General features: G+C 45.6%; 1 protein-coding gene across 5 annotated transcripts; it reads left to right on the plus strand.

Annotated features, from left to right (window-relative positions):
- The first annotated feature begins 1,018 nt into the window (after nt 1-1,018).
- Nucleotides 1,019-25,111, plus strand: LOC311530874 (butyrophilin subfamily 1 member A1-like). 5 transcript variants are annotated; one of them, XM_084647860.1, is made up of 9 exons: nt 1,019-1,666; nt 8,221-8,336; nt 12,132-12,479; nt 15,379-15,663; nt 19,791-19,895; nt 21,931-21,951; nt 22,605-22,625; nt 22,736-22,762; nt 23,800-25,111. In XM_084647860.1, exons 2-9 carry the CDS (start codon nt 8,237-8,239, stop codon nt 24,318-24,320), a joined length of 1,428 nt encoding a protein of 475 aa, XP_084503986.1. In that variant the 5' UTR covers nt 1,019-1,666; nt 8,221-8,236; the 3' UTR covers nt 24,321-25,111. The 5 variants fall into 5 exon arrangements, with proteins under 5 accessions (XP_084503986.1, XP_084503988.1, XP_084503987.1 ...); XM_084647862.1 differs by lacking the exon at nt 22,736-22,762; XM_084647861.1 differs by lacking the exon at nt 22,605-22,625.

Below are 25,111 nucleotides of genomic sequence, written 5' to 3' on the forward strand. Positions count from 1 at the left end.
ATAATGTTCTATTTATTACAGAGGAATGAATGCACATTACACTCAGATGTTTCTGAAGAGGAGAGATACAAATTAAGCTGAGCCCTTGCACTTCTGTTTCCTCTTTCATTCAGATACCGCAAAGCTGCTGAATCAGCAGCCACTAAACCTCACAGCCATCTTAAGAAAGACTCTCTGTAGGAGGTTTCAGAGTAGCAGCCATGCTAGTCTGTACCAGCAAAAAGAAGGAGAAATACTTGTGGCACCTTAGAGACTAACAAATTTATTTGAGCATAAGCTTTTGTGGGTTTTAGCCCACGAAAGCTTATGCTCAAATAAATTTGTTAGTCTCTAAGGTGCCACAAGTACTTCTCGTTCTTTTCTCTGTAGGAGAGATTTCCTGTTACCTCATCCTCCCCTGCCCCTCCACCCCCAGTTTGTTTCTCTTATCCTCCCATTGCAGCGTCTCCTAAGTGTAAGCGGGGGAACGGTCCCGCTATTGTGCAGAACTTTCCTGGCTTATCCACTACCCCGGTGAAATGGGCTAGCCAAAGGATCTGTGTCCTTGCTCCCACTTCCTTTACCCAGATGCCTGCCTGACCTCGATGGCTCCCCTTCCACTCTCCTGTGTGGCAGAATCCTCGTAACCCCACCAAGGCTGCACCCAGGGTTCCTGGGGGGCTCCACCCCAAACTTTGTCGTGGTAACTTAGGGCAGGGGCCAGTGGGAGCCGCAATTGGCCGAACCTGCGGACACGGCAGGTAAACAAACCAGTCTGGCGTGCCAAGGGCTTTCCCTGAACAAGCGGCGGACCGGCTTTGAGAACCACTGTCTTATATGACCCATGTTGCATAAAACATATTTTAGTTACACCATAATCATATAATAATAACATTTCTATGAAGAATGCGGGGTGCAGTGTCACTATTAGTATTTCCAACCGATCACTTATTCCGGGACAGAACGTTGTTTGGTGTCCGGTCAGAACTCAGGATTCCTTAATGCTATTCTATTCTCTAACTTCTCTTTTCGGCCTCAGACTGAGTCTTGTCCCTCGGGAGAGTCAGGGCTTCAATCTTCTGATGTTACAGTCATGAAGAATGAGGTTCACCCTCTACCCCAGTTTCGCACTGCAAAGGTATTGTTCATATTATTCCTAACTGTCCACAGGGGAATGTTTATTCTGGTGACATAATGTAGAAGGTGATGATTATTTGTGACATTTACTACAGTTCACCCAAAAGCAAGAGCCAGTCTCTTCACAATCACTCCTGTATTCAGGTCATTTGGAGCCCCAGAAACTTTGACTCTTCCGGGCCGGCCAGTTCTGTCTCAGCAGCCACGTGGCTGTTTCTTTAAGAGGAGATTCTCAGATCCCACCCGGGGTTGCTGCCATTTCCGAGTCCCTCTGTTACTTTCGCTTTCACACTCAGTAGATGCTGCCGGAGGACAGTACGTTTATCCCTGTGGAACAAGAACAGGATTCTTTAAACACAATAAAATCAAAACCCAACCCTGCTAGAAAAGGCTGTGATCAAACGGCAGCTATTTGATACCCAGAAGTAGCTGGGCATCTTGATGAAATGAAATAACTTATAGTTTGAGGACTATCTCGGCAAAGCCTGAGGCTTTCAGAAGGACAGACCGCCCCCTACGCGCCATGAACCGTCTCCGGAGGATCAATCCGGTAGGTGAACTCTGGCTGCTTGACTCCATAACAGTCAGGGCTCTGTCTTGGGCAAATTGGTAATAACACAAAGACTTGAGAATCCCGTGAGAATTTGTTTTGCTCTTTATGGGAACGGTACCGCATGTGTGCGTTGAGAATGAGATGCCCTCCAATCCATTTCAGGTCGGTTTCCTAGCCCTGCCGGGTTTGTACAGTACAGTCACTAGGTAATTCCTTTCCTCTGTTCCTGTGTTTCACCAAGGATCCTGGGCCCAATCCAGTTTTTAGTGACGTTAAAGGGAGATTTGTAACAAAGGAACCTCCTCTATGTAGAATACAGGAAGAAACGTGGGGCTGCAAACTCAGCAGCAATCAGGAAAGTTTCCTGGCCTGCTTGTTGTCGGTAGTTTTCGAGCTGTCTGTGGGGCTGAGTCCTTTTGCTTCTGATGTTTTAAAGGAAAAAACGTCCAGTTTTGTCCAGAATCAATGGAAAGAAATTACTTTATTCATTTTGAGATCAGTGGGAATTAAGCATGTGCTTAAAGTGAAGCACCCTTTGAAATGTGCTGAATAGGAACGGACTTAATGACTGAATCTGGGCCAGAATCTTTAATGCAATTAGACAATGAGGGGATGTCACCACTTGTAGCTTGGTACTGGTCTTCTGTATGCGTGTCAAGGGATCCACAACAACCACTGAGTTTGTACACATTGCATTGTTGTCCTGTGATAACTTAATGTTGCCTCCTGTCTTTGTGGCCACAGAGCTGTAGAAGGGTGGCTAGCAGGGGTGATTTTTATGGTCCTGGGTTTAGGGAAGACTTGATGGCATAATGGCAAGAAAGGCCCACGTTACAAACTGTGAGACAGGTTATTCCCTGTGTGAAAAGGCGTCAGCGGGGAGAATTCATGAGGGTATCTCTGGGCACGATTAAAAAAAGGGGAATTATTTTTCACCCAAAAAATTGCATGATTTTTGTTTGATTGACTTGAAATGTTTATGGAACTTTCCATTGAAAAAAAAACAGCTTGAAATAATTTGGAAAAAAAATGAATGGACACAAACACTTTGATTTTGGGGGAGTGGGTTTCGGGACTTTCCCATTTTCTCGCCCTCACTCTCATTTTTTAAAAGAAATGATGCATGAGAAACATAACAGTAATAAAAAATCTTTTCATTCCTTTTAGTCTGAACTTGTTTGAAATCTACTTGAAATAACATTCATTTTGAATTTTTTTTTTTTTAAATCAATCACAAGAAAGCTTTTGTGGTTATTTTTGCATTGTTCTGAACGCCATTTTTTCATTTATTGTTTAATGAAATATATTGAAATATATTCAAGTGGTGTCAATTCTCTCATAATTTTGTCTTGAGTCTTGAAATATTTGATATTTTCCTTAAAACCCCAGCTGTTCTTGTCCTGTGATTATGAGAGAATTTCAGGTTTAATGTTTAAAGAAAGTTTCTAGCCCTTGTGATTGCAGAAAAAAACTAGAGAATATGACCTGAGTGTGACCTAAAATCTCAGATACCAAAAGGCAACTTTAAAAAAACCCCACATGTATTTTTGTGTGTGTGTGGAACAGTAGAGATCCATGAGTGAGGGGATCTCCTCCATGAGCAGAGATCTGGATTTTGTTACATGTTTTGTACAGTGCCTCGCTCAAAGGGGTCCTGATCAGTGACGGGTGCCTACATGCTTTGGCAATAAAAACAAACTATCATAACGTGTTCTGTTCCTATATATTTCCCACCTGCTATGTTTTTTATGTTCAGTGTATTCAACTTTACCTATTACATTCGCTAATTGTTTCCCATGATGGGAACAGAAAAATCTGTGTCTGGGGGTGGGGCGTTATGGGATTGTTGTGAAGAAAAAATTCTAAAGCTGTCATTCTAATCACAAGAAGGAAATATGCTGACACCTACTATTTTAGGGTCAGATTATTTAAACCTCTCAGTATTGGTCTAACCTTGCTGCCCCTGTTAGTCATTTCAAGTTTTCCCATTAACTTCAGTGGGGCAGAATTAGGCCAGTACTCAATGATTTTCAAAATCCTGCCCTTAATTCTCTTAATTCATATTCAGGGGAGTTCCTTCTCTCTCTCTCTCTTTTTTTCCCTGGGTCATGGGACATTAATATCATTTTACACTGATCTGCTCTTTTTTGTGCAGACTATGGGACGACTGCTGTCACTGCATAATATGCAAACGAGTTCACATAACAATGCATTTATCCCTATTTTTATTAAATGTGTCCTTTGCAATTTTCTGTTCCTCAAACTCTAATATCCAGCTTGTCCTAATCACTGCAGCCTACTCATTAAGTTATACTGTTGTTGTGTTCTTTTTATTCTTCCTGTTGTCTGGATGACATTTCAGTGAAGATAAAGGTTCTCTCGTTCTGCCACAGCTCCGGATTCATCTCCTCTCTGCCTGGTTTTATTATTTATTTTATAACTGTTTGATGTTCACAAGTTGGAACCAGGTAGGAATCCTCCAGGCCTCTGCTGCTTCCTATAGTTTTTCGTTTAGGCCCCAGGCCTGCAGTGCCTTACAAATGGGCTGAAGTTTATGCACTGCGAGCAGTCCCATTGAAGTCAATGGAAGTAATTCCAGTGTGTAAATGTAAGCACAGAGCAGGAGCGGGCCCTTACTTGTTGTTCTTTAGCTGTGTTTCTGTTGTTGCTGGACTACTTGATCTGACCTTGGGGTAATTTGCAGTCTGCTTGTTCATCCATGTCTTTTGTAAAAATTGCCAAGAGGGCCCAGCTCATTGGATGGATGTTCTTTTACTGCGGGTAATACAAACCTAAACCATTAAAATGATTAGGTTTTATATTTATAAAAAGAGCCCATCACTCTCTCTTTAGTTGCAAATACAAAGGTGAAGGGACCAGGAGCAGGTTGGTTGGTTGGTTGGTTATGTTTGGTTTGTTTTATAAACACCTTCCTGCCTCCCTAAGCCTTCAGGACTAATAACTCCCCAACACACCTTATCTCAGTTACATCCTCTTCCATGCATTCCCTTCCCGACAGAGAATGGACTCTAGATGTGCCAGACCAATGGGGTGTTGCAGTGCTGAAGATCCTTCACTGAAAGCTTCCCACCACCATTCTTCTCCCACTAAAACCAGTGAGAGTGTAAGACTGAGCATCCCAGCTGCTCTCTGCCACCCTTGTATCACATCAGGAGAGAGGTGGTCACCTGGTCCTAAACCATTCAGTGCTTCTTGTGTCAAAAACCAAACACCTTGAATTGCACCAGATATATACTGGGAGCCAGAGCAGATCCCAGCGCTAGGGTCACAGAATCCTGTTTGAAGAGCACAGACAAGGAAACAGGAGATGACAGTCTGCAGGAACTGCCAACTAGTCCTCAGGTGATAACGGGATTCCCACACTGCAAACCTGAGCACCGAAAGCTGGCAAGGCCCTGAGGTGCTGATCCAAATCCCATTGAAATCACTGGGATTCTTTCCATTGACGTCAGCAGGATTGGGATCAGGTTCCCAGCCACTTAAAAGATCCTCCACTTTCCCTAGTTTACCAGGCCTAATCCTACTCTCTAGGCAGAGCACGCTACTGCCAGTGGCAGCAGAATTGAGGGGGCAGATGTAAAATATTTTTTCTCTTTGAATGACTTTTCTTTTGTGTCCTGGTCAGGGCCGGATTTAGGGACAGGTGACTGCCTGGGGTGCCCGGCTTGGGGGGTGCCAGGCTCAGGGTGCTGTTTTTGTTGGTAGCGATAAAAGGGAAAATAGAATGTTTGAAGTATAATGCCCCTAATTGTGGCCCTGTTAACGTTCTAAGTCTGTCACCTGCTGTCACACTGTTCAATACTTGTCCACCCAGTGTTGGTGCGCAGTTCAATTTCTTGATGTTAGTACATTTCGGTTATTCTTAAAACTAAGAAGTTTCTGTAAGATTTACAGATCCTAGTCTGCAAATGCATCATCTTATGTGAGAGAGAGAAATCGTGCATCAAAGTCATGAAATGAGCTACAAATGTGATTAAAAAATAAAGTATTTAAAGGTTTAACAAATGGAGGGGGGGTGTCAAAGATGCTCCTTACCTGAGGCGTCATTTGATGTGGGGCCAGCCCTGGTCCTGGTACTTCTAACAATGCAGGTTTCAGAGTAGCAGCCGTGTTCGTCTGTATCCGCAAAAAGAACAGGAGGACTTGTGGCACCTTAGAGACTGACCAATTTATTTGAGCATAAGCTTTTTTAAGCTACAGCTCACTTCATCGGAACTGCCCCCCCCGAACCTCCGTCCCATCCAACCACCCCCTGTCCCCTGACTGCCCCCGGGACCTCCTGTCCCTTATCCAACCCCCCAGCCCCTTTACCGTGCTGCTCAGAGCAGCGTGTCTGGCAGCTGTGCCATCCGGCCAGAGCTAAACACGCTGCCACTCTGCCCTGCAGGAGCGTGCAGCCCTGCCGCCTAGAGCACTGCCCATGAGGCGGTGTGCCCGCAGGGGAGCGGAAAGAGCGGGGGAGGGGCCGGGGGCTAGCCTCCCTGGAGGGGAGCTCAGGGGCCGGGAGGACGGTCCTGCAGGCTGTATGTGGCCCGCAGGCCATAGTTTGCCCACCTCTGATCTACATCCTTCTTGGTTTCTTGTTATAATTTTACACAACTCTGTTAATGAACTTCTTGAATGCAATGCGCTCATCTTCGGTGGCTTCTCCTGTGTCCGGAACTTCCATTCCTTCAATTGAGATGCTCATTAGTTCATTCACGTGATCAGGCAGAAGGCGACTTCTTTCAAAACACACAATTCTATTCAGTGATGAAAAAGAACGCTCAACTGTAGCTGTTGTGACTGGGAGTAGCAAGAGATGAATTCCTACTTCTTTCAGCCCAGGAAACACAGCACAAAGATCAGGTCGAGCCACTAGTGATGATAAAAAAGAAGTTTGAAGTCAAATCTTCATTAATTCGTTGTATGATATTCCACTCTGTGTTCAAGTTCTCTATTCTGTCCTGAGCACATGGCAGCCCCATTGCTGGTAGTGTCTCACTCCACTCAGCTGCCAGTGTTTTATAGGACAGGCATCTGTAAAAGCTACACAGTGGTTGAGTAGAATCTAGAAGTCACTGTTGTAGATTTTTAAGAATCAAGTCTGTGTACTTTTTCAGTTGCCTTAACAAACGCTTCTTGTCCTCTTCACTTAAGGATTCAATATAAATGCTTTCATTAGTCAACTTCTGGACTGAAGTCTTTGCTTCTTCCAGTGCTCTTTCAATGGATAGCTCTCTGATCCAAATGTAGCTTCTGTTGCTCGACAAAGATCTACTGCTGTTGTAGCAGATGCCTGGATGACTTTGTTTAATGACCCAAGTGGTTTCAACAGTAGACTTACGAGAGAGAGAATGGCAATAGTCTTCTCTGAACGTAGTAGCAAAAAGTAACCCACCAGCCTCACTACTTAGATCCATCCCATCTTGGTAGATACTTTCCAAAGCCAGTAATAATGGCTGGAGTAATTTTAAGACAACAGCCAAGGATTGCTCATGAGAAAGCCATCAGGTTTTCTCAGGTTGGACTAATTTGAACTTCAGTCCCAGTGTATCTTCTATATTTTCCAAGATATTCAGTCTTTTTGGACTCTTGCTGAAAAAAGAATGTAATGAAGACATTAAATGTATAGCTTTTTAAATGTCTTTTGAAGAGTCTGCAGCTCGTAGCGTAGATGGCCTCTGCAGTGTGTATAGGAGAGATTAGGGTTAAACTTTTCTCTGAGCAAAGCTTGTACTCCACCATGTCTTCCAGAGAATTTTGCAGCTCCATCAAATGCACAAGCAGCCATCTGTTTGGGGTCCAACTGACAAGCATTTAATTATTCATAATATGCTCAAATGTCCCCCAGAATCCATACAGTGTCACATGCCCTAAATTGCTCCAGGGAAGACACCTGGTAATGATGGTTTGCCTGTTGAGTTTTGCAAGGCCTTTTGGACCTTTTTTGGGACTGACTTGCTCCAGGTTTTTCAGGAGAGCGTCAGGGAGACGATATCACCACTTAGTTGTTGTTGAGCAATTCTCACCCTTTTGCTTAAGAAGGGGTACCTTGGGGAGGGAAAGGATTGGAGATCTGTGTCCCTGCGGTGCTCCAACTATAAACTTTTCTCAAAGGCCTTGGCCAACGGACTGAAAACTGTGATTGGGTTGGTTGTGCGCCATGACCAGACCCATTGTATTTCCCATAGGTCCACTTTTAACAACCTTTGCCGGTTGTGGGTTGTCGTTTTGGCTAAAAAATATTGGATTTGCACATTGGTTGGTTTCCCTTGATCAGGAGACAGCTTTTGATCGATGCTGGGAGTATTCCATGAAACGTCAGACTTGATCAGATGCAGCATTCAGAAGGTTATTGAAAGTTACCTAGAACCAGAGAAATGCAATTAAGTTGAGTGCTGCAGGGTCTTGTTTTGTTTTGCCAATTATGTATCCTGTTCATAATTTTCCATTTTCTCTGTATCCAGGTTGCCTTAAATCATTGTGACTGTGTTACACTCAATGCATTTTTTTTTTTGTTATTTTATCCCCCCCCTCCTGTCATCTAGATCAAGTTACACTGAGATGAAGGGTCTTTCAATCTGCCACAGCTCCACAGCCAGCTCCTCCCTACCTGGTTTCATCATTTTCTTCATTACATTTTATGTTCACAAGCTGGAATCAGGTAGGAATGTCCGTGGCTTCTTCTGCTTCTTACAGGATTTATTCATTTGTATGATTTCTACAATTGTGACGGGTTCCCTGAACCACTGAACCTGACCCTTCTGCCAGCCTGGGCACCCCTTGCCTCTATCTTGCCGAGCCAGACCCTCCAGGCCTCCTCCAGCACAAACACAGAGCTAGGGCCGCACCCCTCTGCAGAATACAGACACTGAGATCAACTCAGCTCTGGGAAGGTTCAGTTAAAAGGGACTTGCCTCAGCACCCCAGTGCACAGCCCCAGTGGGGCCTGAACCCCAGATAAATTCGTCTTATACTGTACACGTTCATATTGTTCACCCTCTTTCTCAAAGTGAAGAGAGATATGCGCAGACTGTTTGCCTCCCAGGTAATGATGACTTACACTGGGTTTATTAATAAACAAAAGGGATTTTATTAAGTACAAACGGTAGGATTTAAGTGATCATGAGAGGTAACAGATAGATAGAACAAAGTAAGTTAATAAGCAAAATAAAACAAACACACACGGCTCAGCTTAATACACTAAGAAACTGGTTACATGTAATATCTCGCCCTCAAAGATGTTCCAATAAGCTTTTGTCACAGACTAGACTCATTTCTATTCGAGGCCCAATCTGTTCAGTCTCTGTTAGTTCCAGCAGGCATCTTGGGTGGTAAACAGGGGTGTCCTCATAATTCCCTCTTTATCCGGCTTCAAACCCTATTATAGATTTGGCAAAAGGTGGGAATCCTTTGTCTCTTTCTTTAAACTTTCCCCCCGCTTTGTGGAAAAATATAAAATCCCAGATGGATTCCAGCATCAGGTGACAGACACGTGTCTTTGCAGGGACCCATAGGCGCTAACTCCGTGGGTGCTGAGGGGCTGGAGGACCCATTAGGGAAAAATTAGCAGATGCTCCACACCCACTGGCAGCCAAGCTCCCCCCGCCTCGCCTCCTCCCCTCTTCCCATTCTGAGCGCGCCATGTCCCCGCTCCTCCCCCTCCCTCCCAGCGCTTCTCCCACTGCCTAACAGCTGTTTGGTGGCACTTAGGACTTTCCAGGAGGGAGGGGGAGGAGCGGGGATGCAGCGCACTCGGGGGAGGAGGTGGAGAAGAGGCAGGGCAGAGGCGGGGCTTGGGGGAAGGGTGGAATGTGGGTGGGGAGGGGGCGGGGCTAGGGTGGGAAAAGGCGGGGTGCGCGGGGACTTTGTAGAAGGCTGTGGAATTGGGGTGGGGCGAGGGTGGTGCAGGGGTGGGGCTGTGAGAGGGGGAATCGAGCACCCACAGGGCAGAGGAGAAGTCGGCACCTATGCTGGGACCCCCATCGGCCCTCCTCCTCACAGGCATCCCGTAGACTTACGGGAAAACAAATCCATCGACAGCCCATTGTTTCTTGCTTAAGAGTCATCAGGCTCCTGAAGTACCCTTAATGGCCCTCACTTGGTATAACTACATTAGTAACAGTAACATCAGTTTACACTTCATATTTCTAACTTCAGACATAGAAATGAGACATGCATACAAATAGGATGAACACATTCAGCACATTATATCCTTTCCAAGGGTATGTCACATAACTGGAAATGCTTTATTCAAAATTTGTCGTGTCATATTCATAAGCATATTTCCATAAAGAATATGGAGTGCAACGTAACAACAATTACCCGATTTAACTACATTATACAAAACTGAACAAAAATCAGCACAAATTCCCAAGCGTCTCAACATCAGTAAAAAATAAATGAATTCTTGTGAGCTGGGCGAAATCTTGTTTTGGATTGAGTTGACCTTCTTCAGATTGGTGTGTGAATGCAGCCTTTCACTGAACATAGCTGTAAAAGGGAGTAAAGTGGCCACCCCTAAAACAAGGCTAAACAGAGTCTGTGCAGAGGCTAGGGCTATGTCCACACTACAGGCCTTAGAGCGGCACGGCTATGCCACTGCAGCTGCGCCACTGTGAAGTCTCGTGTAGCTGCTCTGTGCATAATTAAACCACCCCTAACGAGCAGCGGAGGAGACACTCTCTTGCTGACACAGTGCTGTCCACACCAGCGCTTTTATCGGTGAAGTTGATGTCGGTCACGGGGGGTGACCTGCTTGACAAAAGTTTGCCCCACAAAAGTGCTAATGTAGACGACACCTAGCACTGTGGATGTGTTGGGTGGGGGAAGGAGGTGACAAAGACAGGGGGGAGGTTTTCCACTGGGTATTGTGACCCGGTGAGTGTGAGATTTGAGAGAGCGAACACACAGAACTGACAGCAGACAAGAACAGAGAGAGAGAGAGGCGGAGACAAAAAAAGCAAAGAAGTCAAGCAGCAGCTGTGACCACAGTGCAATGCTGGGAAAAGCGACAGAGAGAACTTTTGAGTCTGTTGGCTAGGAAGGCTTGGGGCTGGAAGCTACAAAACTGCTCCTTTCGCTTTTGGTTCCTCCTGCATTTGGAGAAGCAGGACTTGGTACATTCCTTGTAAATAAAAAAGATTGCAGCAAAGAGAATACCAGGCTCTGTCAGTGTCTACTTCCAACAGGCCCCAAAACTGGACTGGCTGCTGAGGTTGAAAAGGGGTAACAATACAGTAAAATGTCTCCCCGGGCCTTCAGGATTCATAACTACACCTCATCCATCCAGTTTCTTAATATGGCCCTCCTTGAGTGTCCTCCTCAACATGCTCGTTTTCTTCTCAAAACCGTCATCAGCTTGGACTGTGCAGGCGCAGATTCCATAGGAACCAGAGAGCAAAGGAGTTCTCGTATTTAAGACTCTTCATTGAAGGTCTCCTGGCCACCTGTCTGTCTCCCATTTTAAAACTGAGGGGAGAGGCAGGTGGGGAAGTATTAGCTCAAACATCCCAGATGACTTCACAGAGCTCATGAGCAAAGTACTCCCTGTGAGCAGCAAGTCATGCAAATGGCTGACTGTAGGAAACCTTCTCTTCTTTCTCTCTATTGATGCCAGTCGAGCAGTCTCGGAGTGAAGCAGGGGCTCTGTGGAAAGGCCAGTAATGAGGTCACATAACAGAAGACTGTATCGGACACAAAAGGAGGCAGAAATGAAGTAGCACAATCTGGCATCTCCTAATATTTAAGTGCTTTGTTTGGCAACCTTAGCTCCTGATTGAGTAAAGCAGGGATTCTCAAACGAGTGGTCATGACCCCTTGGGGGTTGCGAGGTTATTAGATGGGGGTCACGTGCTGTCAATCTCCACCCCCAACCCCTACTTTGCCTCCAGCATTTATAATAGTATTTGTTTAAAAGTTGTGTTTTTAATTTATAAGGGAGGTCACACTCAGGCTTGCTGTGTGAAATGGGTCACCAGTACAAAAGTGTGAGAACCACTGGAGTAAAGCATTTAAGCTTATGCTGAAAGTTAAACACATGCTTAGGTTTCCTTTCTAAAGAAAGATTCTTTCCTGAATGGTACCCTAATAATGTTCTTTAACTTAGTTTATCTGTTTTCTAACATTCAAAAACCTTAAAAACTGTTTCAAACAGAAGGCGATGATTTGAAATGTTTGCAAATGCAAATTAATTCTGTCTGGAGCTGCTTGTAAGGATAATGGCAGAAAGTATTTCAGCTTCCATTAAAATGAATATAAATTATGGTTATCCAAATGCATTGTTTGTTGTAAAATTCATATATAAATTCAGGACACATCCTAGTCAATGACCGAGCACTGCAATAGAGGCACAGAATAGGAAATACGCACAAAGAGATTCCAATTTATGAGTGTCCTTGATTAAAAGGGAATATGATGTACATTTACTTTATTTGTTTTATCTTTGTGCATTTGGCAGCTCGGTTCACTGTGGTTGGACCTGATCACCCTGTCGCTGCCATTGTGGGTGAGGATATCGTGTTACCCTGTCAGCTGTTCCCCAGGATGAGCGCTGAGAACATGGAGGTGAGATGGTTCCGATCTGAGTTCACTTCATTTGTGCACCTGTATCAGCATGGGAAGGATGAGTATGGGCAGCAGATGCCAGAGTATCATGAAAGGACGGAGCTTTTGAAAGCCGGCATCATGGATGGGAATGTTGCCTTGAGGATTGTGAATGTCAGACCCTCTGATGAAGGACAGTACTGCTGTTTTGTTCAAGATGGTATCTTTAATGAAGAAGCTGTATTGGAACTGAAGGTAGAAGGTCAGTAAAATGTGTCTGTAAAAGTCCACAAAAGTACTTAGGCACCTAACTCCCCATGTCAGACACCGAAGTCCAAAATTCAGGTGCCCCTGAAATCCTCCAATTAGTCATTAAATGAGATCCTAAATTAGTCATTGGACCAGAGAAAGAGAGTGAGAATAATCTGGAGGCCAATGATCAGGGCTCTCACATGTTAGAAGGAGACCCAAGGTCTAATCCTCCTTCTCCAATGACTGCAAATAATTATTTGTCCTAAGTGAAACAGCTTCAGCAGGAGAGAATGAAAGAGCCCCACATCAGAATATCCCAGAGCCCAGTGGTCAGAGCACACTCATGGGCAGTAGAAGATCCCTGTTCACATCCTTTCCCCCCCATTAAGCAGAGGGGGTAGTTGAACCAGGGGTCTCCCACATCTTCAGCAAGTGCTGTAAAAACTGGGATGAAAATTCTATGGGAGGTACCAGCTTCCTCCCTAAATGCTGGATTTTGTGGATCCCATTCTCAGGCACTGATCTCTCCCCTAACTCAGGTTTTGTGGATTCCAGTGGTTTTCTAGAGCGTCTTAAAAGTTAGGCCACCATTGCAACACCAGTTCTCGTTGTGGAGTTGGGCCTCCGTGTTTATCATTTTGCAAATTGTTACCCTTAAATCCCCTTTCACTTCCCTGTTTCCTCTATCAGCAGTGCTGGTGTTTGTGCCTTGGGAACATTTCAGCCTCTCAACGGGCTTTCAATCCAAATGAGGGAATGGACAATATCCCTAGACATTAGGGAGTTGCTCATCCCCTGAAGACAGAGACACCCACAAATAGTGGGTTTCATTTTATCCCAGGGGCGAGGGAGAGCCTCACTGGATATTTAGCAATAGCAGCAGCTGGTTCTTGGTTCCTGGTCCAAGCTCAGTTTCTTTTAGAGGCCGAATTCTGTCCCTCCTTTAGAATTCAGGAAGAAAATGGAAAATGCCTAATGTGTTTCCTATGGCAACGGGTTAGGTCTCTGACTCACGTCACACAAAGCTGCCAGAAGAGGAGATGATGGTGCCTAAACCAGCGAATGGGAAATGTCAACCACAGAGGTGTGTCTTAAGCCCTGGCCTTGCACTGACAGACGGACACCTAAGTGCAGGCTGCAGGGAGGTGCCTGTCTCTGCTGGTGATCCGTGAATGGGAACCAGATACCTGAAGCCAGACAGCACAGGCGCCTAAGTCATTTCTTCAGGGCTGGATTAACGCTGGGGCTTTAGGGGCTGCAGCCCAGGGCCCCAGGCTAAGGGGGAGCCCTGAAAAAAGATCTCTGGGCTTCCAAAGTCCAGATCATTTTGCATGGGCCCCTGGGCTGCAGCCACTAAAGCCCCTGTGTTATCCAGCCCTGCCTGGCGGGGGCGTGGAGGCAGCTCCACGTGCTGCCATTCCCCACCCTCTGCTGGGCTGGAGCTGTGAGCACTGGCTCACAGCAATCAGGGAGGGAAGCTCCGTCCACGCACTGTCGCCTGCAGGTGTTTCCCCTCCATTTCCCATTGGCTGGGAGCCCCACCCAATGGGATCTGCGGGGGGCGGAGTCTGCAGTTGAGAGCAGCATGCGGAGCTGCCTGCCCCACCCTCTGGGGCTGCAGCCAGGGACATGCCAGCAGCTTCTGGGAGCAGCGTGGGCCAGGGTAGGCAGGGAACCAAACCCCTGCCCCAGCCCCAGCCCTGAGCCCCCTCCTGCACCCTACTTCCCGCTGAGACCCCAACCTCCTACCCTGAACCCCCTCCTGCACTCCAAACCCCTTGGCCCCAGCCTGGAGCCCCTTCCTGCACTCTGAACCCCTCATTTTTGGCCCCATCCCAGAGCCTAGGGGAAGCCCTGAGCCTCTGCCCCCCCATGTGATCATTTTGTTTTAAATTAGGACAAAGACTTTATACAGGGAGGGACCCCACAAAATCTGATAGCCCTGGGCCCACAGAAGAGTTAATCCGGCCCTGCATTTCTTGCAGGAATTAATTAGGTGCCTGCCCCATTCCACACAAAATAAGCAGAGGAAGAGGTGCCCACCTTATAACTTTTAGTCCAGTGGTTAGAGCACTCAGCTGGGTTGTGGAACATCCAGCTTCAATTCCTCTCTTTCTGCAGGGTGGAGAAAGGAATCAAACAGGATCCATCTCTAAGGAGAGTGCTCTAAACACTGAGCTATGGGAAATCCTAATGTGAGGCTCCCTCAGTCTCTACGGGTTTCAGAGTAGCAGCCGTGTTAGTCTGTATTCGCGAAAAGAGAAGGAGTACTTGTGGCACCTTAGAGACTAACAAATTTATTTGAGCATGAGCTTTCGTGAGCTGCAGGTATAAATTGTTCTCGGGTGGGACAGTAATGAAAAAAGGACATTTTCCTCACCTCAGTTACAGTCAAAACAGAAACTTTGTTCAGCGAGAGTTACAATTATATCAGGACCCACTGCACAAACTCGAACACCTCTGGTGAAGAGGAATGTGCTCGGTCAGCCACAGCTTTTGGACTTGAATTAGTTCATGGAAGACATATGGCCTGTGTGATCCAGGAGGTCAGATGGGATGATCACAGTGGTCCTTTCTGGCCTTAAAAATCTATTGGATCTGTGAACAAAAAACCTTCAAAGCCTAGAAATCAGAAATCCAAGAGAAATTCTTTTGCATTCCTTGCCGACTTCACATCACCTACTAAGCTGCTGATTACACGCTCCCACGCTCTGCAAGGCTTTCACTTCCATCTCTAAGGCCGCAGGCCTGCAAAATGCTTAACAAGTACTTAAGTTTCATTAAAGTCAAGTTTCCTGTTTCTGCAAATATCAGTCATAAAGTGAATTCAATCATTTTATTGAAAATGTAAACTTTTATATGCTCGGCTGCATATATGTATCATTTAACACTGACCCATTTTACTCTAGCTTCAGGCTCTGCACCTCAAATCTCTGTTGAGGGTTATCAGGATGGAGGGATCCGAATGGTGTGTCAGTTGGCTGGATGGTACCCAGAGCCCAAGGTGCTGTGGAGAGATCGCAACGGGCAGCTTTTATCTCCCTCTACTGAAACAAAATCCCAAGATGGACGTGGGCTCTTTGAAATAAAAAGTTCTATCATTATAACAGAAAATTCAAACCAGAATTTATCCTGTTCGGTAAGGAACGCTTACTTCAGCCTAGAAAAGGAACCCTCAACTTTTTATATATCAGGTGAGTTACCACCAAAACCAAACACTGATATCCCAAACTGCGGGGAGAAGAAATAAAATCTAGGTTGCTAAATAATACAAAAGTTAAAATATTTCCGCAGAAAAAACTACATTAAGTTAAGGTTCAGAACACAATTTAGGGTAAAACACATTCCAGGGATATAGTAATTATCCCAGAAACAAGCAGTTTTGACACAGGAAATTCAGAATTAAGATTAAATTTAAAAGAAATCCAAATGCATTTCTGCAGAGAAATGCCCTATAGATACAATTATAATAAAACCATGATGGTTGGTGTTTGAGGTCCCATATAAGAATAAACTGGTATTTTATTTATATCTTTTTTTTATTAATGTATGTTTAAGCTGAAATTTGATTTTTTTTCTCATACAGCCACCACAGGGCAGTGTTAAGGTATATTGGGACCCTTACTGATTGGTTGGACTTTCCACCTCCTGGTGGTCTGGTGGATCAAGGACTGGGCTTCTTGCCCCAGGGACTATAGAGTGGGAGAAGTGATATGCTGTGATCTCCTCAACATAGAGGAAATTTGTGACTGAGTCTCTGGCTCATGAAGGGTCAGAAGCAAGGCAGGTCCAAGAAAGTCTGGAGCCCTGGGAACAGTCATTTGAGTGTGTCACTCACCAAAAGGTCCATGTTTTAATTTGAAATTTGATTTCTCATCCTCTAGCAAACTTCACGCAGGGATGGGGGTTGCCATAACAAAATGCTGTGGGCCTGATCCAAAGCCCGTTAAAGATGTTAATAGGATTTGGATCAGTTCCTTCGTACCCATTTAACAGATCAGCTCTTTTGCCAGCTGAAGTGAAGAGTATTTTAATATTTATCTGCCCCCCCCCCAATAATTATTTATTTCCACTCTTAAATCGTCAGATTTTCTTTTACTATGGAAGTTTCCTGCTGTTATGAAAGTTTTAATTTTACTTAAATGTAAGTTTTCTGTTGGGAAACGTATTGATTACATATAATTTCTCTTCCTACATGTTTTAACTGTAGCATTAATTTCATGAAAAGGAGGAGGCACTTTCCCCTGAGTTGGCTCCTGGGTTGGATGATGGGTTCAGAAGCACCGGTTATTTAATAGCATGAAGACTGTGCATAAGGACAACCAGAATTAAAATATAATCAAACAAACCCACTAATTTTATATATATATATATATAATATATATTTTATAGCACACACACAAAATACCTTAAATGAAAATTGGATTCAAAAGTTAGGAAATACCAGAATTCAGGTTCCCTGTGCCTTCTAAATTTGGCCCCTTTGTCTCTATGCACTATGATACAGTTTCTAATACCATGATTACGTACTATTTCCCCTTTCCTCCAAAAGGGCCACTGAACTGCCGTACCCATGAGACCATCCTTTCTCTTCCTGGAATTCCCTGCCTTTTTCTTTCCACACTTTCCAGCTTGTGAAAGAAACGAGGCCAAGGTCCTACAGGCAACACCCTCCTTCACTGCACAGCCCAGATTCATCCCCAGAGCAGGTGCCTCCAGTGCACTGAATGAGGCAAGAGTTCTGTGGGGGAGGGAGGAATAGTATGTGATCATTTAATTAAAGATTGTGTCATAAGGCATGTACACAAAGGGACCAAATTTAGATTAACATAGGAGCAGTCATACGGGGTCAGACCAAAGGTCCATCTAGCTCAGTATCCTGGCTTCTGACAGTGGCCAATGTCAGGTGCCCCAGAGGGAATGAACAGAACAGGGAATCATCAAGTGATCCCTTGTTGCTCATTCCCAGCTTCTGGCAAACAGAGGCTAAGGACAGCATCCCTGCCTATCCTGGCTAATAGCCATTGATGGACCTATCCTCCATGAATTTATCTAGTTTTTTTGAACCCTCTTATGGTCTTGGTCTTCACAACATCCTCTGGCAAGGAGTTCCACAGGTTGACTGTGCGTTGTGTGAAGAAATACTCCCTTTTATTTGTTTTAAACCTGCTGCCTATTAATTTCATTTGGTTGACCCCTAGTTCTTGTGTTATGAGAAATAGTAAACAACACTTCCTTATCTACTTTCTCTACACCAGTCATAATTTTATAGACCTCAATCGTATCTCACCTTAGCCTTCTCTTTTCCAAGCTGAAAAGTCCCAGTCTTATTAATCTCTCCTCATGTGGAAACTGTTCCATATCCCTAATCATCTTTGTTGCCCTTTTCTGAACCTTTTCCAATTCCAATATATATTTTTTGAGGTGGGGCGACCACATCTGCAGACTGTGTTCAAGATGTGGGCGTACCATGGATTTATATAGAGGCAATATGATATTTTCTGTCCTATTATCTATCCCTTTCTTAATTATTCCCAATATTCTGTTCGCTTTTTTGACTTCCGCAGCTTATTGAGTGGCTGTTTTCAGAGAACTATCCACAGTGACTCTGAGATCTTTCTTGAGTGGTAACAGTTAATTTAGACACCATCATTGCATATGTATAGTTAGGATTACGCTTTCCAATGTGCGTTACTTTGCATTTATCAACATTAAATATCATCTGCCATTTTGTTGCCCGGTCACCCAGTTTTGAGAGCTCCTTTTGTAGCTCTTTGCAGTCTGCCTGGGTCTTAACTATCTTTAGTAATTTTGTATCATCTGCAAATTTTGCCACCTCACTCTTTATCCCTTTTTCCAGATCATTTATGAATATGTTGAATAGGACTGGTCCCAGAACAGACCCCTGGGGGAAACCACAATTTACCTCTCTCCATTCCGAAAACTGGTTGCACTGTCTCTTTGCCCAGCCAAGCTCAGCTGTAACCCCACACTCCAGCTCCTTGTCAGATGAGACTCCCCTTCCTGTTCCCTGTCTCCCTACTGGTTCCCAGTCTCCTTGACAGGCCTTGTTCTAGTCTGTCCCTCTGCTCCCTCTTCCTCATCTGGTCTCAGTTCTCACTTTCAGTCCTGCCACTCCCATTTCCCTCACTGGTTCCCAGTCTCCATCTCCACCTCATTCCCAGTCACAGTTTCTCTCTCACTCCAGAACCAGTCTCAACAAGCACTTTGTTCCAGTCTAGTCCTTTACCTCCTTCCGGGTCGAGCTTCCCTCCCCCTCTTAAATCCTAATCAGTCCCCTTCTACCTCCGCCCTGCCTAGACACCAGCAGTGTGGGCACTGAGAGCACAGCGGAGACAGGCCCCCTGCTGTCCATTCTAGTGCCCAACCCCACACCAGCTTGGAGCTGGGAAAGCTCAGCTTTGCCCTTTTATCCTTGACCTGGAGCGTGGGGATGTCACATGTGAAGTCTGGTCAGCAGTAGGGGATGTGAGGGGATGGAACATGCTCTGTGAGGACAAAACCTTCGGAGAATTTTACTGTTAAACTCTAAGAACTCTACCGAGTGTGCACAAAACTAAAATTTTTCAGAGGCTTATCACTTGGCCAATTATTGCATGGATTTTCACAGGGAAAGGGCACAAAGGTCACACCCTGCTGAATATCAAGTTTCTGCTCAAAAGCCCAGGGCACTAAAGCTTCTCCTAGAAAAAGTCATCAGATTTTTTTTTTTAAATGTCAAAACAATTCTCTAACCTCATTCCCAGAAACATTGGAACCATTTTGGCTGAAACCCAGCCTGGAACTTTTCTGCCCAGATGACTAAAGTTTGGCAAAGTTAGTGAGCAACTAAAAAGAAGGCCCTATAATGAGAAGGGTGGAGCCACCTTGATAACAGGTGATTTGACCAGGCCCACTTATTTATGCTGGCAGAGGCGGGGGGCGACATGGGCCACGTGAAGGCCTCACGTCGGCGCAACGTGGTCCATACGGGCCCCCCCACTTTTCTGGCGGTGCCCCCCAGGCCCTTTTTCTACTGGTGCCTCTGTATGCTGGAGAGGGGAAGACGGAGACAGGGAGAGGCTGGTAGCACTTCACATAGTATTGAATGGTGTGTTAAATACTATCAAAAGTGTGTGAGCAGAACCTCTCTTAAAATTGGTTTCTGCCCATTTTTATCTTGCAGGGAGCAATTTTTCCCACATTTTTTTCAAGCAAACCCTGATGATACATTTTTCTAGAGTAAAAGTGTACACTGTTTGTCATTCCAAACTATAGTATAGTTTGTTATTTCCAAACTGATGTGGGCTTTGTGTTTCAGATTTCTTTTTCCCAAGAATGTCTCCTTGGCTGGTGGTGTGGAGTGTGACTCTGGTGATTTCGTTAGTGTTCGTCGGCCTTACTCTTTTTCTGCTCAAATTAAGAGGTAAAGCTGGAATGGGGAAAATACCGTGTAATCAGAATGAGATTTTCTCCATAGAAAAGACAGTTTAGACTTTTCTACATGAGAAAGTTACATCATCTTAAGGTGTGAAATTAAATGGATTTTGTTAAACCAATGCAAACCTCTGTGTGGACACATCAATTTAAGTGGAGTTTATTTCAGGTTACCTTAAACCTGTTCCTATTCATCTTAAAATAAGCCTACACTTGGTTTGCACCAGTTTAATTAGATTGTCAATGGAGTCTGAGGGAGTTAGGTTCCCAACTCGCACTGTAATTCAATGTAGTTGGGGGGTTTTAAGTACCCTTGGCTCGAACGAAAATCCTTGTCTTATGAAGTTTCTGCTGTTTAATTCTAGTGTGTTCCAAAGATTATTACAGTATTAAGGAATGGCTTGTTGTTTTGTTGTTATGGAAGGCTCCATCCAGGAATGCCAGTACACAGAGTCTTCCAAATTTTTCTTTTTTTTTACTTTGTTTTAGTGTGTGAGCAAATGTTCAGTCTTGGGGAAGACAGGCTGTGTTGTTGTTAGTTTGGGGTTCTGCAAAGTTTCAGGAAGAGGGAATTGAACAAGAAAGGAACAAGGAGAGTTTGCTCATTGTCTTGATGTCAGGTTAGAGTCAATTCTTGAGGTATCAAATCTTGAGATTCTCTAGGAACCAAATGTCATGGATCCACACTCCAGCTCTTAAAGAGTCAATTGGAGGAATCCCTTCAGTTTGCCTCACATCCAAAGGATCTCACTCTTCCTTCAGAGTAGGCCTCACAGCCTCATTGTTACCCGGGGTTCTTTCAACCCAAAGCTCTTGGTAACTTTTACTCTGTGCGAGGTGGTGTCAGGAAATAAATCAGGCGAGACACAGCCGTCTGACCGATAGATTGCTGGCACAAACAGGACAACACAAGTGCTTTCACTTAAAGCTAAACTTTACTTAGTCTCAAGCATTTATACACACGTCCACAACAGGTTAGTAAAACACCCCGAACCCTTGATACTTACCGAAGCTGAGTGTGGCTCTCGAGTGGCACAGCGGCAGCCCGTCTGCCGGTGGGAAACACAAGGTGCATCCAGAGAGAGTCTAGTCCTGAAGAGTCCCCCTACCTCAAACTTTTCCCCCTTATTTATACATTAGTAATAGAATGACATGTCCCTTAAAGCAAACTTGTTAAGTAAGCAGTTTCAATGGTCAAGCGAAAGGTTCCTTCTGATTATCGATTAACCAGGTGTGGGTTTTTCCAGAGTTTGTAGTCTTGAGGCCCCAATAGACATTCCTGGGGCACATCCTGCTCTTCTAAGATGCATGTATCAGCAACTTCAACACAATTCTTATCAGGAAGGACGCGCGGGGTCAAGCTGTCCTCTCTGTGGCACCCAACTCCCCCCCCACCCCCGCCGCGGTTAAAGTGAGACTCCTGAATGGCCAATTTACAGCCTGCTGACTTGGCTGCTTTTAGCAATAAGCCATAATGGTTTTAGGCACTTTACTGGTTTGCCAAAGTCTCCCCGTACATCATCACCTGCTTAATTGAGCCTTTGGGCTCCAGCACTCAGGTTTTCCCAAGAGCTTTCCCCAGCTAATCTACACTTAGACAGACTCCTGAACAGAGGCTGGTATGCTCTTCAGGGACTTATGTGCCACAGCAAGTTTTTGCAGTGACGTGAAACAGCCTTCTCAAAACAGAGTAGGATTTATTAGTCAACTGGCATCAATTCTTGGCGTTCCCTGGGAACCAAGCCCTGGTGTTAGGTGAAGTTCTTAAAAGAAACGATTGCCTGTGTGCTGTTTGTGACCATCTCTGTTCTAGGCCAGGCCTATGTGTAAATAAATCAAATTACACTCTGTGTCGCTGATTTCTCCTGCACTGGGCACCCAACCTGCAAGTCCCTGGGGAGCTGCAGTGGCTTGGTAGAGCATCATCATTATTATTACACAAGGACTCATAATGAAAAGATCCTTTTAAATCTAGAGTCACTGAAAAAGTCCCTACATAATTTTATTTATATTTTCTTTTTTAGGGAAACATCTCAACACTATCAGTAAGTTCCGTTTTCTCCTGGTAGAACCAATGTTATGCTCTGAAAGATTTTTGAATAAATGTGACAATATCAACTTGAAAATCATAAGTAATACTAATTGCATAACTTATTGTATCGGTAATGGGTAGGAAGCCAGTATTGGACATGTGTCTTCAGGAGGCAGCATGGAGTGGGTGACTGGGGGGACTGTGCACTTGATGCCCATGGCAGAAATGGCTCCATGCCAGCTCCATAAAACAACTTCTGAGAGGGGCTGGTGGCAGCCCAGGATTGAAGTGAGGATGTGGTCACCCGGATCAGGATTCTGTGCACTGAGTGCCGACAGCCCTGGCATGTAGGTGACGCATGTGAGTTATAAGTGTGACCTTTCACCCAGCTCAAGGCTAGCATAAAGGCCACTGAGAGAATTTTGGGCTGCCTTCTGCCTTTCCTTATAGAGCTGCACCTGATCAGACCCCTAGTGCAACTACACAAGTGTGAAAAGTGACTTGCACTGGTGTGGCTTATCCTGTGTCCAATCCCTAGGATTGTACTGATGTAAAACAATGCACAGTAGAGAGGCCAATTGATCAATGATTGGGGGGCAGGCAGGGGTTAATTTAACCCAGGAGAAGCTTTTACAGGATGTCCTTTTATTTCTGTTTATTGTTTAGGTAAACTTCAAGTAGACCTAGGTAAGGGCATCTCTCTCTCTCTGGTGCAGCCTTTTCTTGTGTTGATGAATCCTATTGATGCTGAATTTGTCTGGCTTAATTCTCGTCCCCATCTATGTGTTTGCTTTCAGAGTGGAGGAGATCCCTAAGCGATGTAGGTAATTACAACTCATATTTCATCAATGGCAGATCCTGCTCCCTTTCACTGCACAAAAAACAAGAAGGAAAATGTAATATAATATTGTCCCTGTTCAGAGAAGACAGAGTCCTGAGGCTCAAAGGAGGGAGAGGAAAGGACTACCACAATCCGCCCTCCTTACACATTGCTCCCATGATTCTGGAAATGATCCCTGCTCCGAGTGACTGAGCAGTTATTGTCCATTAGGATCCCAGCCCTGGTGTCAGGTAGAGGAACAAGAGTGACCAGCTCCAAGAGTTCAAACCAAGGAGTCACTCTACTCAGACTTCAAATTCTGCATCTTTTCTCTTCTCGCCTCTTTCCTCTCTCCACCAAATCCCAACTTTCTGCTGTTTTTAACCATCCTTTCCACCTTCTCCTTCATGAAATTAATGTCCAAACCCTCTTTCTCCTCTCCCCACCCCTAACTTCCTTCTCTTGCAGAAGCTCCTTGCTTCTAAATCAAAATCCCAATTTTAAAAACTGAAATCTGGACTGATAATTCTCTTTGGCTGGCCCTGATGACTAGCTACAGAATTTTAGTTAGGGATCTATTGAATCTTGTCATTATCTACAGAGCTCTGGCTATGTGGCAGGATGGAGCAGGCATCATGCTGGCATCAACAAGAGAGAGCCAAGGTTTTAAAATGCAGTGAGGGAGGGCTCATCAGGGAGTAGTTAATTGTGACCATGTGAATGATATGAGTGGAAATCTACTGGGGCTTCCCTATGATTCCAGAGTCTCTAGTCCCTATCAGGGGAAGAGCAGGATGAGAAACATTCAGAGTCTCAGTCTCGGCTCAGCAAAACTTCTTGCTCTGTCACCTCCCTCAAGAGTGACTCTCCTCTGCACTGTGCTGACCTCTCAGAGCTGCTCCCCGTTCAGAGGCGGGTACATCCTGGAGGAAGGAGATTCCCTGAGTCACTCCCCAGCTGGGGCAGATTCTGTCACTGACGCCATCAAACCCTCCCCCAGGGCCGAGCTCTGCCCCTCACGCTCTGATTCTCTCCCCCCAGTGATTGAGAGTCTGGATCCAAACACGGCGCATCCCGACCTCGTCCTGTCTGAGGATCGGAAAAGTGTGAGATGGGGAGACACAGAGGAGGACGTGCCCGACAACCCTGAGAGATTTGACACTGAGCTCTGTGTGCTGGGCTGTGAGGGATTCACCTCGGGGAGACATTGCTGGGAGGTGGAGGTGGGGGGTGAGGGATACTGGGCTGTGGGGGTGGCCAGAGAGTCTGTGGGGAGGAAGGGATGGATCAGCCTTAGCCCTGAGGGGGGGATCTGGGCAGTGGAGTGGGACTGGTGGGAGGGTCAGTTCCAGGCTCTCACCTCCCCTGCGACCCCCCTGCCCCTGAGCCGGGCCCCCAGCAGGATCCGGGTTTGTCTGGACTGTGACCGGGGGCAGGTGACATTTATCGATGCTGGTGCCGAGGCCCCGATCTTCACTTTCCCGCCGGGCTCCGTCCCTGGGGAGAGAATCCGACCCTGGCTCTGGGTGGGGCCGGGATCCCGGCTCCGACTGTGCCCCTGAGCCCCACAGCAGAGGGGGAACCGGAAATCAGCCTCTCTAGCCTTGTGGATCCTAGTCTCTATGACCTTGGAGGACTCCCATCGACCCAGCCCCTGGCCCCTCATCTCTATGGCCCCTGGAAGCTCCTTCCCCTCCCTCCCTGCAGCCCCAGGAGGAGGAGGAGGAGGCAGAGGGGGAGGGGGAGAAACCCCTGGGGCTGCAGGAGGGGCAGAGGGGCCCTGAGGGGCAGAGGTGGGGGCTGGGCAGGGGGCAGAACTAACAGCCGGGCTGGGGGCAGGCAGGGGGGGGGACCCAGCATGAATCAATCAGGGTTTTGGGAGAAGCTGGAAGCTCTGCAGCAGCTGGGAGTATTTTGTGCAGATCTGTGGGATTAGATCTCGCTGGGGCAGCAAGAGGGGAAGGCAGAAAATCAGGGGAAAGAAGGGAGCAGCCAAGGGGGATGATCTGTGGGGGGGAGGAGAGTGGGAAAGACACAGGAAAATAAACAGGGATCACAAGTGAGGGCTAGAAAAATGCTGAGTAGAGAAGGAGAGTATGAAAGAAAAGGGAGAAGGAAAGGGAACCTGAGAGGGACAGAGGGATTTATGATGTGTTACTGAAGGTGAGACTGTAACTCATTAATTCCCTATATTAATTCCTGGGCATTGGTGCTATTTTAGTGCCATTAAGCAAACTGCTCTGAGTAGCTGTGGATCTTCTTACAATATGCTGTGGTCATTAAACTCTGTCTTAGCTCCTTTTACTTTCCTGCTTTTCACCTACTTATTGTAAAATAAAAACACTACAAACCA

The sequence above is a fragment of the Lepidochelys olivacea genome, assembly GCF_965140295.1.
Source record: "Lepidochelys olivacea isolate rLepOli2 genome assembly, chromosome: 14".
Taxonomy (NCBI): Eukaryota; Metazoa; Chordata; order Testudines; family Cheloniidae; genus Lepidochelys; species Lepidochelys olivacea.